Below are 12,277 nucleotides of genomic sequence, written 5' to 3' on the forward strand. Positions count from 1 at the left end.
AATTGTGGTAAGATAAAGTTATCTGTACACCTATATCCATGTTTCATTTCACAGGCTTTGACACAGCATGTCCCGGAGATGTTGACTGAGGATATAAAGAAATATTTAATATTTTCCTGCATATGGTCTTTCGGAAGTTGGTTGGACTCTCATGAAAGAACTGTATTCAGCAACTGGTGGAGACAAACATTTAGAAGCCAAATCACATTTCCAGCAGAAGGAGAAGTAAATTGGAAAAAAAAAATATTTTAGTTTCTCTAAAAAAAAATGTGATGTTACTAATATCCTACACAGCCATTTATTTTGACAACCATCTTACTCACTGGAAGTGTCATAATAACCAAATTCGGGCCTGATTTATAGTTAGATTGAAGTCCAAATCTCAGGCATAAAATTCTGCTAAGTTGTGCTGCCCATTCACAATATACAATATAAGCTGCACTTGTAATCCACCCTGCCTGGAGAGGCATACATATCAAGGGAGTGCTGGCACAAGTGAAATACTGTAACTGCATGTACACAAAAGTATGGCACACCCTCTGGAGATGTGACATGTTTCAAGTAGGCCGCATCGCCAGATATGGCGTACATGTAACGGATTCTGGACAGGGGGTTAGGGTCAACCACTGTGCTATTAGCACGGGAATGGTTTTCCAAGGATAGTTGTCTGCATTGGTTTTGTGGGCTCGATTTCCCTAGGGAATTGAGCCACGTCCTGGTGCTCAGCCTCAGGCTGGTTCCCACTATGACAGGAGCACCCCACACTGTGAGTCTCCTGGTGACCATGCCAGGCCAGCATAGCCTGGTGTTGGTTTCACTTTTGAAGGGAAACGGGGTGGCACGCTATTTTAATTTTATAGTTTTCACATCATCCCCAAGTTTAGTGTTGGGGACTGGCATATATTTACTGTGGTGCTTCAAGCTTATCTTGATGTGGCCACATGCTCAAATAATACATAGTATTTTGAGTTACACAAATCTTAAGATAACTTCTACAGCTAATAAACTGTAGTTTGTGCAGAAGTTTAATGGAAACTATTCTGTTGTCAACAAATGTTGAAAGTTTACCAGTGAGCTCTAGTCGCACAAACCGCTAATCCCTTTATTTGCCTCTCCTCCTTTTTCTCTCTTTAATTTGAGATTTTCCTCAGGGACCAACTAAATACAATGCACCAACATGTATATATACACAAATAAGAACACTCACCCAGGTGCTATGAATTGTGCAGTCGGCCGGGAACGCGGGACGGGGAGAATGACGTCATCATGAGTCCTGGGAGGGTGGTGAGTGATGCCGTGTGATGACGTCATTCTCCCCGTCTCGCGTTCCCGGCCGACTGCACAATTCGTAGCACCTGGGTGAGTGTTCTTATTTGTGTATATATACATGTTGGTGTATTGTATTTAGTTGGTCCCTGAGAAAAATCTCAAATTAAAGAGATTGACGTGTTGGAAATAAACTGATCTAGTGCTTCATCTTTGTTTCAAGTCCTACGAGTGCCGCCGTTGCACCTTGATATATATTATATAAATATATATATATATATATAGCATTTAGAAAAAAAGGCACTCAAAAGGCCCTTTAAAATAAAACTTATCCTATGGGAAATATATTTTGTCCCAGGATATTACGTCATAGATAATAAGAGGTTCAAGTGAAAAATAGTGTATATATATATATATATATAATATATATATATATATATGCAATTGTGAAGGAGCAGATTTAAAATGTGTTATTAGGCATCAGTCACTTTCCCCAGCAGACAACTATCATTTTCTAGAAGAGACAATATAACTTGGCACCGGTTATCTTTGGCGAGGAACGATCATGTTGGAGTGATGTGCCTGTGAATAAGTGTCAGGACCTGTCATCACTACTCAGGAGCATAAATCTTTAATCCCAATCGAACATTTGTTGCTGACAATCAGTATTCATTTTCGCTGCAGGTCTGGGACTATCACATTGACACTGATACGCAGCATTTTGTCAGATGGCATGACACGCTTTCCTCCCACTCTGGTAGTCATGGGCAAAGCGGGACCTCCGAGACGTTTGTTCCCACGGTACACTGTGAGGTAAAATTTTATATGTTTTGCACATATTTATTTTGCTGCCATTCCAGTCAGAAAAAAAACTACATTCACAATGAATTCTACAAATATAATTTTTAAGTGCTGTTTAAAAAAATGTACATATGTATAACCATTTATTTAATTTGATACATTTACATACCGTAGGTCTAATATATTTAATGTTTTCTCATTATTTTTGAGGTGCTTGAAATGTCATGTGAAAAACTGTTCATGGACAGCAGTGTGATCAGTGACAAGACAAGAGTGGGTTATACATGAAATGCTACAAATTTGCAGCATAACAAAATAAAACTATTTATACTATTACTAATACTGATACAACTACTACTAGCACCATTACTACTACTAATAAAAACGCAATGAGAGCTATGTACATTACATACATACATACTTAGAATATACATGTATTACGGATCAGTCGTTCACCAGGTCACAATCTTCCTTTGAGTTCATTCCCCTTCCTATATGTTGCCCCTCTTTCACCTGTGTCTTTCTCTTCCTATCTCTTTCACCTGTGTCTCTCTCTTCCTATCTCTTTCACCTGTGTCTCTCTCTTCCTATCTCTCTCACCTGTGTCTCTCTCTTCCTATCTCTCTCACCTGTGTCTCTCTCTTCCCATCTCTCTCACCTGTGTCTCTCTCTTCCCATCTCTCTCACCTGTGTCTCTCTCTTCCTATCTCTCTCACCTGTGTCTCTCTCTTCCTATCTCTCTCACCTGTGTCTCTCTCTTCCTATCTCTCTCACCTGTGTCTCTCTCTTCCCATCTCTTTCACCTGTGTCTCTCTCTTCCTATCTCTCTCACCTGTGTCTCTCTCTTCCTATCTCTCTCACCGTGTGTCTTTCTCTTTCCCAGTCTATCTTTCCCACTTATTGTCACAGTTTGTCTGTCACCCCTCCTCTCCCTGTGTCCTTTTGCGGTCTCCTTTTTAGTGTCTTTTTTTCTTTTTATCACTTCCTCTCAGAGTGATACAGAGTATGTGGTTATTTTATATTTTAAATAACATTAATGCAGGGCGGTTGAGGATAATATATGTTATATAAGATCAGTGTGGCAAGTGTCAGGTGACCTCCCCCTCTAAGGTGATGGTCCCAGTCAAATAACATCCAGTCTGGGACACAACGTAAATACAACATGCCCCTCATTTTACAATGGAAGGAAAGTTTTGTCATCATCCCCAAATGACTGCAAAGTTGATCCCAGACTAAACGGATAGCTCCATCCCACACTCCCGGAATATACCAGGGGATCAGCGAGGCCTCATGAGGTGTAACCAATGATGAGCCCCCAAAGTCCATGTGGTGGAATTCTGCCTCTGTATGGCTTTCACTGCATGTCAGTGACAGACATTTTATCAGATTACATATAGTTTTCTTTTAACATTAACTACTACTTAAACACAGTGGGTACAAGTCCAACTGCAACACATGAGAATACTCATTTTCATACTTTGCATGTGTACCAAGGTATCCATATCCCTGACTTGTACCCCCTTGCACTTGGAGAGAGCAGTTCACTTGAGGTAAGTTGAGTACAGTGGGTATGGAAACACTGGTCAGATGCGATTCTCTTAGAGATACATGTCATTTTGCTTTGCACATGGGATAAATCTTCTGGCAATGCGTATATGTCTTTACACATCACATAAGAATTGTGTAATTTTCTTTGCTGATGATGATGGTTGTCTCTTTGCATTGGACAATGCATTATAGAACCACTATTTTGTGGTCATATTTTTACATGAGGTTTTTGCCAACCAACTCTGAATGATTGTTGCAACCAGTGGCATATCTAAATTTTTGGGATCCTGAAGCTTGAACTGTTATGGGGGTCCCTTTGCAACCAGCAACAATGGGGCAACATCCAACAAGGTCTAAAGGGCCTTGCTGCCCTTGCAAGGACCTTAAGGCCCAAATGGCAGAGATGTAGAAACCCACAGAGAGTGAGACTGTAGATAAATTAGATAGATAGATAGATGTAGAAACCCCCAAGAGAATGAGACACTGTAGATAGATCGATAGATGTGGAAACCCCCAGAGAGTGAGACACTGTAGATAGATAGATAGATAGATAGATAGATAGACCTGACATTGCACCCTAGCTGCTGTCCTAGCAGTCATCCGCCAATATACGGTACCTTTTCACGTCAGTGGACTCTACACATTTTTCTGTTGTGTGGGTCCATAGTTCCAACACAGCCGCTGTCCTTGCAGTCATTTGAACATATCTGGTACCTGCTCATGCCAGTTGACCCTACACCTTAGATTTTTCTTGGCGTGTGGGTCTATAGTTCCATCACAGCTTTATTAAACCATCCTGGAGAGATACGTTGTCTGTCTCCACCCTGCCTTCATTACCAGAGATGCTATCTCGGATAGGTGTAAGCTTTGTTGGCTGAGGCTTCGACTCCCAGTTTGCAGTCGCTGGTTCCAGTTCCAGTCTTCTTAAAAGTTGTATCCCTCTTTTGTGACTCCTCTGCTAGGAGTAATTTGCCTCCATCTTGGAGGGGCTGTCATTCTCTGTCAGGAATCATTATATAATTCTCATTTTCTGCCAGATGGAAGAACGATAGTCTCTCTTCAGAGCTCAAGATAAGCTCGCAGTGCTGCTTCACAATAGCTGATGCTTGTTTTGGGGGCCTTTTCTTGATTCATCTCTTAGGCTGGACTAGAGATAGCGACGCTATTACACTAGTATCAGTTCGGGTTCTACTACAGTCTGCCACGCAGGAGGCTTTTGTTATGTTTTTCTGTTCTGGGATGTTTTTCATGACACTGATGCCACCCCTTGGTTCACTCTTGAGACAGGTGCCGTTAATCCCCTTCTTATCTTCAGTTATCCAAGCTAGTGTATTCCTGTCAGTTCACGGCCTTCTACACATGGACTTCTGTCTTATCCAAGTCACCTTCATAAAAGCCCTTCTAGTGTTCTAGCCTCACTGAGTAGGGTGCTTCCCTATATTGGGGATGGCCTGTATATCTTACCTGTAGGCTAGCTCTTCTGAAGAGGTCCTTAGGGTTCTTGCACTCACAGTGTGCCTGTTGCTTCCATGATTTTCAAGTGCTAGTTTATCCTGTGTGGTTTTCCTACTATGCTTCGTACTTAGGAAACTGGTACCGATGGCACACTTCCATCACCTTTGGAAGTTGTCTGTTGTTTGGCTGTTACCGGGGGGTTTGGTTGTCTCTTCCAGGCTAGGTGGACGCTGGTTTCGCCTGGGCTCGCTGAAGAGTTCATGTTGCCGTCTATCTATCATGTTCAAGAATGGGTTATCCTGCTGTCTGAGCCGATCTCTCTTGGTGCAGCCTCTGTTTCTGCCCTGTGGGATCTCAACTCGTTAGGGACTTCCTAAAATCTAACCTTTCCACTGGTTGGAACCCCCTGCTTTTATGGACCACAAAAAAGATCCTAGCCGACTGTTTTGTATTTGTTTTGTATTAGATCTGATTTTCAGATATACTCTGTTTTTAGCGTACTCTGGGACCGGAACGGCTCTGAATATATATGGATGTATATATATGTATATATATATATATATATATATATATATATATACATATATATATATATTTATCTATATAATATTTCCTGCCTGCCAGTCTTGGGATTTTACTGTCAAAGTAGGTTTTTCTCAAGCTTGTTCTCGTTTTGTTCCCCCCTTCTAGTGACTCAATAAAACATATATGATATGGCAGATATGAGAGAGCAGATTTAACATACAGTATATAATGGCATAGGATATTGTTACAAACATGACAATATATAAAAAACAGGATATACAATATAGTCTACATCATATGTGCAGAAGATAGGAAGGACCCAAAGGCGCCTTTTCGGGCCCATATAGCCGGATGATAGTACACAGATATTTCGTTATGTCTAGACATATCAATTGCATATCAAAATTATAAAGTAGCAAATATACACAAACTTCCACATCTGCCCGGATATCAAAACTACACAAAGAGAAAAAAGGAAAATAAAAAAATTACCCAAAAAACAAACCTCTCCATAACTCCCCATCCTGTATGACCTACGCCCATCCTAGGTATACCTGGATCCCTAACTCCCCCCACCATTCTACACTAAACTGCGCCAAAATCACCCTTCCATCCACGTAAATAAAGGGTAAGAAAAACCATATAACTGACAAGAGCAATAGACTAATGACCCTAAGCTAGGATCAGCCCAGTTCTCCCACATTATAAAAAAAAGTGGTGTTTCATCCATATAGAGTACTTGGCATTATACTAATATATATATATATATATATTATTGAGCATGCATTTTCACTTGATGAAGACAAAACTGAAGGGAAAATGCCCCAAGAACAAGCAGGAACAGAAGAAATTTGCAGTAGAGGCCTGGCAGAGCATCACCAGGGATGAAACCCAGCGTCTGGTGATGTCTATGCGTTCCATATTTCAGGCTGTAATTGCCTGCAAAGGATTTGCAACAAAGTATTAAAAAGTGAAAGTTAGATTTAGGATTGTTTAGTTTGTCCCACTACTTTTGGCCCCTTAAAAAGTGGTAGGCACATATAGAAACCATTGTAATTCCTACACCGTTCACCTGATTTGGATGTAATTACCCTCAAATTAAATCTGAAAGTCTGCAGTTAAAGCACATCTTGTTTGTTTCATTTCAAAGCCATTGTGGTGGTGAATAGAGGCCAAAATATGAAAATTCTGTCAATGTCCCAATATTTATGCACCTGACTGAATATATATATAAACCAAAATAGACAGAACAGTGAGTTTTTCAAACAACTGGGCAGCAACTAAACGTCCGAAAAAATGTGTTAAATAAAATAAGAGTAAGAAGCATTAGAGTAGAGGCATTAATAGCCTGGATTATTTGCTGCAGGGGGTTAGCCATCTTTGTGGTATTCAGCCACCAGTATAGATGTTCCAGCAAAGCAGTGAACCCTAAGAAGCAACCAGGAGGTAGATCCAGTGGCAAGATGGTGGCAGCAAGCACACCACTAGAGCTTACCAGCACACAGCTACAAGGAGACCAGCAAATGGGAGGCAGCAGGCAGCTGACATACAGGAGAGACCCCAGGAGAGATATCCAGATTACCGCTGAAGCCAGGGACAATGGAGCAGATCTGCCACAACAGCAGAGATACTAGTGTGCAAGAAGAATCTCAGCCACCACCCAAAAAGACAAGATGGCAGATGTCAGTATCCAATGCGCCCCAAACGCCACAGATGAGAGCCAGCAGGAGTCGCAAACAGGATCCCACAGGACAGAGCCAGGCACCAGGAAGGAGTCCACAGTTAAGTGTAGTACCAAGAGACAGTCCCGGAAGCCGGAGACAGGGACACCAAGCCCCAGTGGGAGAGGACCTGGCCGCTGCAAACTCCGGGAATTAGGCTGAGAAGCAGCGTATACAAAACTCCACCTCAGAGCCCCTGGTAGTCTGGTGAAAGTATCAAACAGGATATTTTAAAGGATATATGCAGGAGAGCTGTTAAAACGCTCCCTTCTCCCAGCTACTCCAGGCCACGCCCCACTCCTACCGACTCTTGTTGGTGCTCTCGGTTTCCAAGGGTCAGGGCTGGTCTGTTTCAGTTAATATTTTGGTGTTCTGAGGAACCTCATCCGCGGTTGGCAACTAGGGACACAGTTTCTCCTGTTTCCTTCGGCTTTGGCTGGGAGTTGTGGAATTGTCTACGGCTGTCCTGCATGGAGTTCTGATTCTCTCCTGTGCTCTACAGTGTTTGCTCCTCAGCTCTTGTACCTATCGTCATTGTGTGGCAGTTCCTGTTTCGGTTGGCCACTGGCTCGGCAAGTTTCTCAACGCTTCCCACCCAGTAGGTTAGCTTTAGGATGTCCCCATTGTCTATGCTCCAGTGTCCCCTAGTGGATGAAGGAGAAAATTAGGATTTTGGTACTTACTGATAAATCCCTTTCTCTGATTCCACAGGGGACACTGGACGCCCATGCAGTACTGCTTACCTGCCTTCTTGTTTGGTCATTATTTTCTTGTTGGTCTGCGGTCCCTCTGCATTATATTTTTGTGTGACTGCATGTGTTCCCTGCATTGGGTCACTCTATTCTCCTTAAGTCAGTCTTTTTCCTTCTGTGGACTTCTCCTCATCTTCCTGTTGTCCTCTGTCTCCTCTCGTGCTCAGTTTCTTAACTGGGGCTAATGGGGCATAGAGTTGGAGGAACCAGTCACACTTCTAAATGATTTAAAGTGCCAGGTTCTACTCTATCACCGTCTATACCCTATTGTCTATGCTCTCGGTAAGTACCAAAATCCTATTTTTAATAACACACACTTAAAAAACTCCATTGATCCGGGGTTAGGGGCCCTGAAGCTTAAGCTTCATTAGGTTCAGAGTAGATCCTCCTCTGATTGCAAACACTTTTTGATAATGTAGCCTTTAATTTTCTATGGTCAGAAGGCGATGTCACCAAGGCATAAGCTGAGACACTACTCCATTAGGTCTGCCCTGATTTGTTGTGATGAATTTTCCAAGGGGCCGATTCAATTCAGCGAGAGTTGAATAGCGCTGGGAAGTTCGTGGAGTATGTCCGCTATCCAATTAGTACCCGATAAATTTTCTCACTAAAAAAATGGGTTGTTATTTTTCTGATTTTTGCGTGATGGTCATTATCGGGCTATCCAATTAGAGCCTGATTTTTTTTCGTGTGAGAAATGTCCCATTTTTGTGAGAAAAACACACAGGGTCAGTGAAAACTGGGGCTAATTGGATAGCCTCGGGGGATCCATTAGCGCCCAAATAATGTTCAAGGCTAATAAAATATCGGCCTTTGTCTACCTAATAATAAAACAAATTCTTCCAGCAGCAGAAGTACAATATTCATTTGTTTCAGGAAGTGTAATAAAAATATGAAGTCAGTCATGACAGCTGTAGAAAATTTCTGCTCTTGGTATGTGAGGGGATGAGACAGAGCTGGAGTTTGAGAAAAATGAAAGAAAATAACTAGGTCTTAATTTGGATCAGGAAATTTGTGCTGGATTGATGAATTTAGGGATGTGTCTGTAGGTAGACTGAGTGTGCTTAGGATAGTCAGTGTATACAACTAAAGCAGTGTTTTTAAAATGCCATTTTTTTTATTTTTGCTCTTTTTTTGTATTATTACAATGGATAACAAAATATAACTTTCTTTCCTCAGAAGTTATTGTACCTTTCTAGTCTATTGACGACATCGGGCTATCCTGTTCTACTGGCTGGAGAGGCTGGATGTGGTAAATCAATTCTCAGTCAGGAGCTACTTAATTGTCTGTGTTTGGGAGATGTTTCAGAGAAGTCTGAACTGCGAATTCCTATCAACAGGTAAATATGGGGCACCGTTCCATTTATACTCACACATTTTAATATACAGTATGTTGTCTTAATAGCACACAGATAGGTTGCAGTATTTAATATAGCTGTGAAATGTCCCTCTTAAATCGCTTTTTTCCACACAAATCCCCATGTTCCATCTAAAATCCAAGATTAAAAAAATGCCTCAAATTTGCCTCCAAAGAGTCTGTGGGACTTCTTACTTTAACCACTTTAGCTAAAACAAATTCCAAAAATACCCCCCCAAAAATGTGCAGATTTGTTAATAAAATAATACTGAATCAGGTTTTAATAACTAATATTGACATAAGTTTATAATTTAAAACATTTTTCACGGATATTTTTGGTAAAAAATTATTTTATTCAGTAGAAAAAACTACAGTTATAAATATATATATAAATATATATATATATATATATATATATTGTGACAAGGTCACTGGTATAGAGGTTGAAGGTCGATACATTTCTCCTAGGTTTCTTACCTATGTGTTCTAAAAAAAAAACCGAGGTGTATTGTGTTGGGCTGTTAATCTCACAGAAGGCTAATTAGGGCTTTTCAGCTGGATGGGTGGGCTTTTAAGGATTGTCAGGTTGATCATTGAGAGACACACTGCCTGGCGAAAGGAGAGTTTATAGCAGGGATAGCCAACCTCGGTCCTCCAGAGCTACTAACAGTTCACGTTTTCCTGACCACCTAGCAGGTACACAGGTGTATCCATTACTCACTAACACATTTACAAAGATCACCAACAGGTGGAGCTAATCTGATTTGTGATTCTGTGAGGAGACCTGGAAAACATGCACTGTTGGTAGCTCTCGAAGACCAGGGTTGGCTACCCCTGGTCTATAGTGTCTCTGTGAGAGAAAACATGCTGCTGAAACCAAGTGAGCCATGCTTGGTAAAACTGCTTGTATTTTATTAGTGAGCTAGGACCATTCTGTGTTTAGTTAGTGCTGGACGGCAAGGTGTTTATTTTTGTTATTTTGTTTTTGCTTTATAATAAAACTCTCCGAGGTCAGTAGCATCAGACCAATAGACTTTGTCTGATATCTCAGCTGCTGCGCAGTGCCATGTACCCCAGGAGATGGTACAGATTCCCTGGCCCTGTCACAATATATATATATATATATATATATATATATATATATATTGTTTATAGTCTGTCTGTCCTGTTATGCATTCGGACACCCCTGCATCAATTGGGATGAAACCAAAGCAAGATGGTCCAGTTGGATTCTGGCCAGGTTTTAGGGGGTTAGGGACGGATCTCCCGCAGTTGTATGCTGTGCAGAACTTGTTCTGAACCTTCCACTGGATGGATTTGGACAAAAACTTCCCAGAGTGGTAACATGGGATCCCAAAAAAATATACTAGGGGGTTGAGGTCCCGGTCGGACCTCCCGTTGAGCCGAACTTTGACCTGGGGAGCCTGTTCTATGCCTTCCACTGGATGGATTTGGATGAAAACTTCAGAGTGGTGGCAAATGGTCTGGGATGCCTAATGGAGTGGTTGGGGTCCCGGTTGGGCCTCACTGCGGATTGCGCCAGACAGAACTTTGACCCAGGGAGTCTGTTCTAGGCCTTCCACTGGATGCATTTGGACGACATCACATACTTTGGACAAAAACTGCACAGAGTGGAGTGACATTGGATCCTGGAAGACATACTAGGGGGTTGAGGTCCCAGTCGGACCTCCCGTTGGTGTACACCGGGCAGAACTTTGACCCAGGGAGCCTTTTCTGGGCCTTCCACTGGATGAATTTGGATGACATCACATAATAAGACTTAATAACTTGAAGATTTAAACCTAGGCAACGCTGGGTACTTCTGCTAGTGTTTATGTATACATATACTGTATATAAATCTAGAGATGGGCACTCGCAACATAATGAAGTAAAAACAGCACAGTTTATTTAATCACGACCGTCAATATAATTTGATCGACGGTTTCGGTCTTTACAGACTTTTGTCAAGTCAAGACAACACCGTAGTACCCAGATAAGCCCATACAAAACAGTGCTTTCCTTAAATAAGGTATGAGAACCTATGATCACACTATGATGCCGACTGCAGACGCTGGGCGGGTGACGCTATGGGCTATGTTCTCTAAGGAAGGCACTCTGGTATAAACATGGAGTCTCTGTGAGTGCCCAACTACATGCTAATATATATTAGGTCAACCATCATTCTGTAGACATGTATTTAGGTTGACACATTCACAAGGTCAACATCTGACATGTCGACACATTTTTTCATGATTTTTAGGGTTAGAATTTGGGTTACAGTTTTGCAAAAATAACAAAAAAAGTGTTGACATTTTAATGTTGACATGTTAAATGTCAGCCCTTGCTGACCATTTAATCCTGTCGACCTAACTACATGTCTACAGAATGATAGTCGATCTAATGACTTACAGATGATGATGGGAAAAGGCAAAGGATGATGGGGAGAGCCAGAAGTTAATGGGCAGAGGTGGACTGGGAAAGGCAGAGGGTGATGGGTAGGGGGTGTCAGGGAGAGGCAGAGGGTGATTGGAGAAGGCAGAGGGTCACAGGGAGAGGCAGAGGGTGATGGACAGAGGGGGACTAGAAGAGGCAGAGGGTGATGGGAGACAGAGGGTGATGGGTAGAGGGTGACAGGGAGAGGTAGAGGGTGACAGGGAGAGGTAGATGGTGACAGGGAGAGGCAGAAGGTGATAGGCAGTGGGGGAAAGGGAGTGGAAGAGAAAGAGGATGATGGGGAGAGACAAAGGCTGACGGGGATTGGCATATAGACTGATGGGGAGAGGTAGAGGGTGATTGGCAGAGGATGATAGGGAGAGGCAGAAGATAATGGGGAGAGGCATAGGATAATGGGT

At 42.0% G+C, this 12,277-nt stretch overlaps 1 protein-coding gene across 1 annotated transcript in view; it reads left to right on the forward strand.

The window, feature by feature from the left end:
• The window catches only part of LOC148507539 (uncharacterized), a 662,982-nt gene that overhangs the window by 278,420 nt on the left and 372,285 nt on the right, over positions 1 to 12,277 (forward strand). The window contains exons 55-57 of the mRNA XM_088445856.1: positions 55 to 225; positions 1,951 to 2,079; positions 9,248 to 9,408. Coding sequence (XP_088301982.1) covers positions 55 to 225; positions 1,951 to 2,079; positions 9,248 to 9,408 — 461 coding nt within the window. The remainder of the gene's footprint in view (positions 1 to 54; positions 226 to 1,950; positions 2,080 to 9,247; positions 9,409 to 12,277) is intronic.

Source organism: Taudactylus pleione, unplaced genomic scaffold (genome assembly GCF_031769625.1).
Source record: "Taudactylus pleione unplaced genomic scaffold, aTauple2 ptg000391l, whole genome shotgun sequence".
Classification (NCBI taxonomy): domain Eukaryota; kingdom Metazoa; phylum Chordata; class Amphibia; order Anura; family Myobatrachidae; genus Taudactylus; species Taudactylus pleione.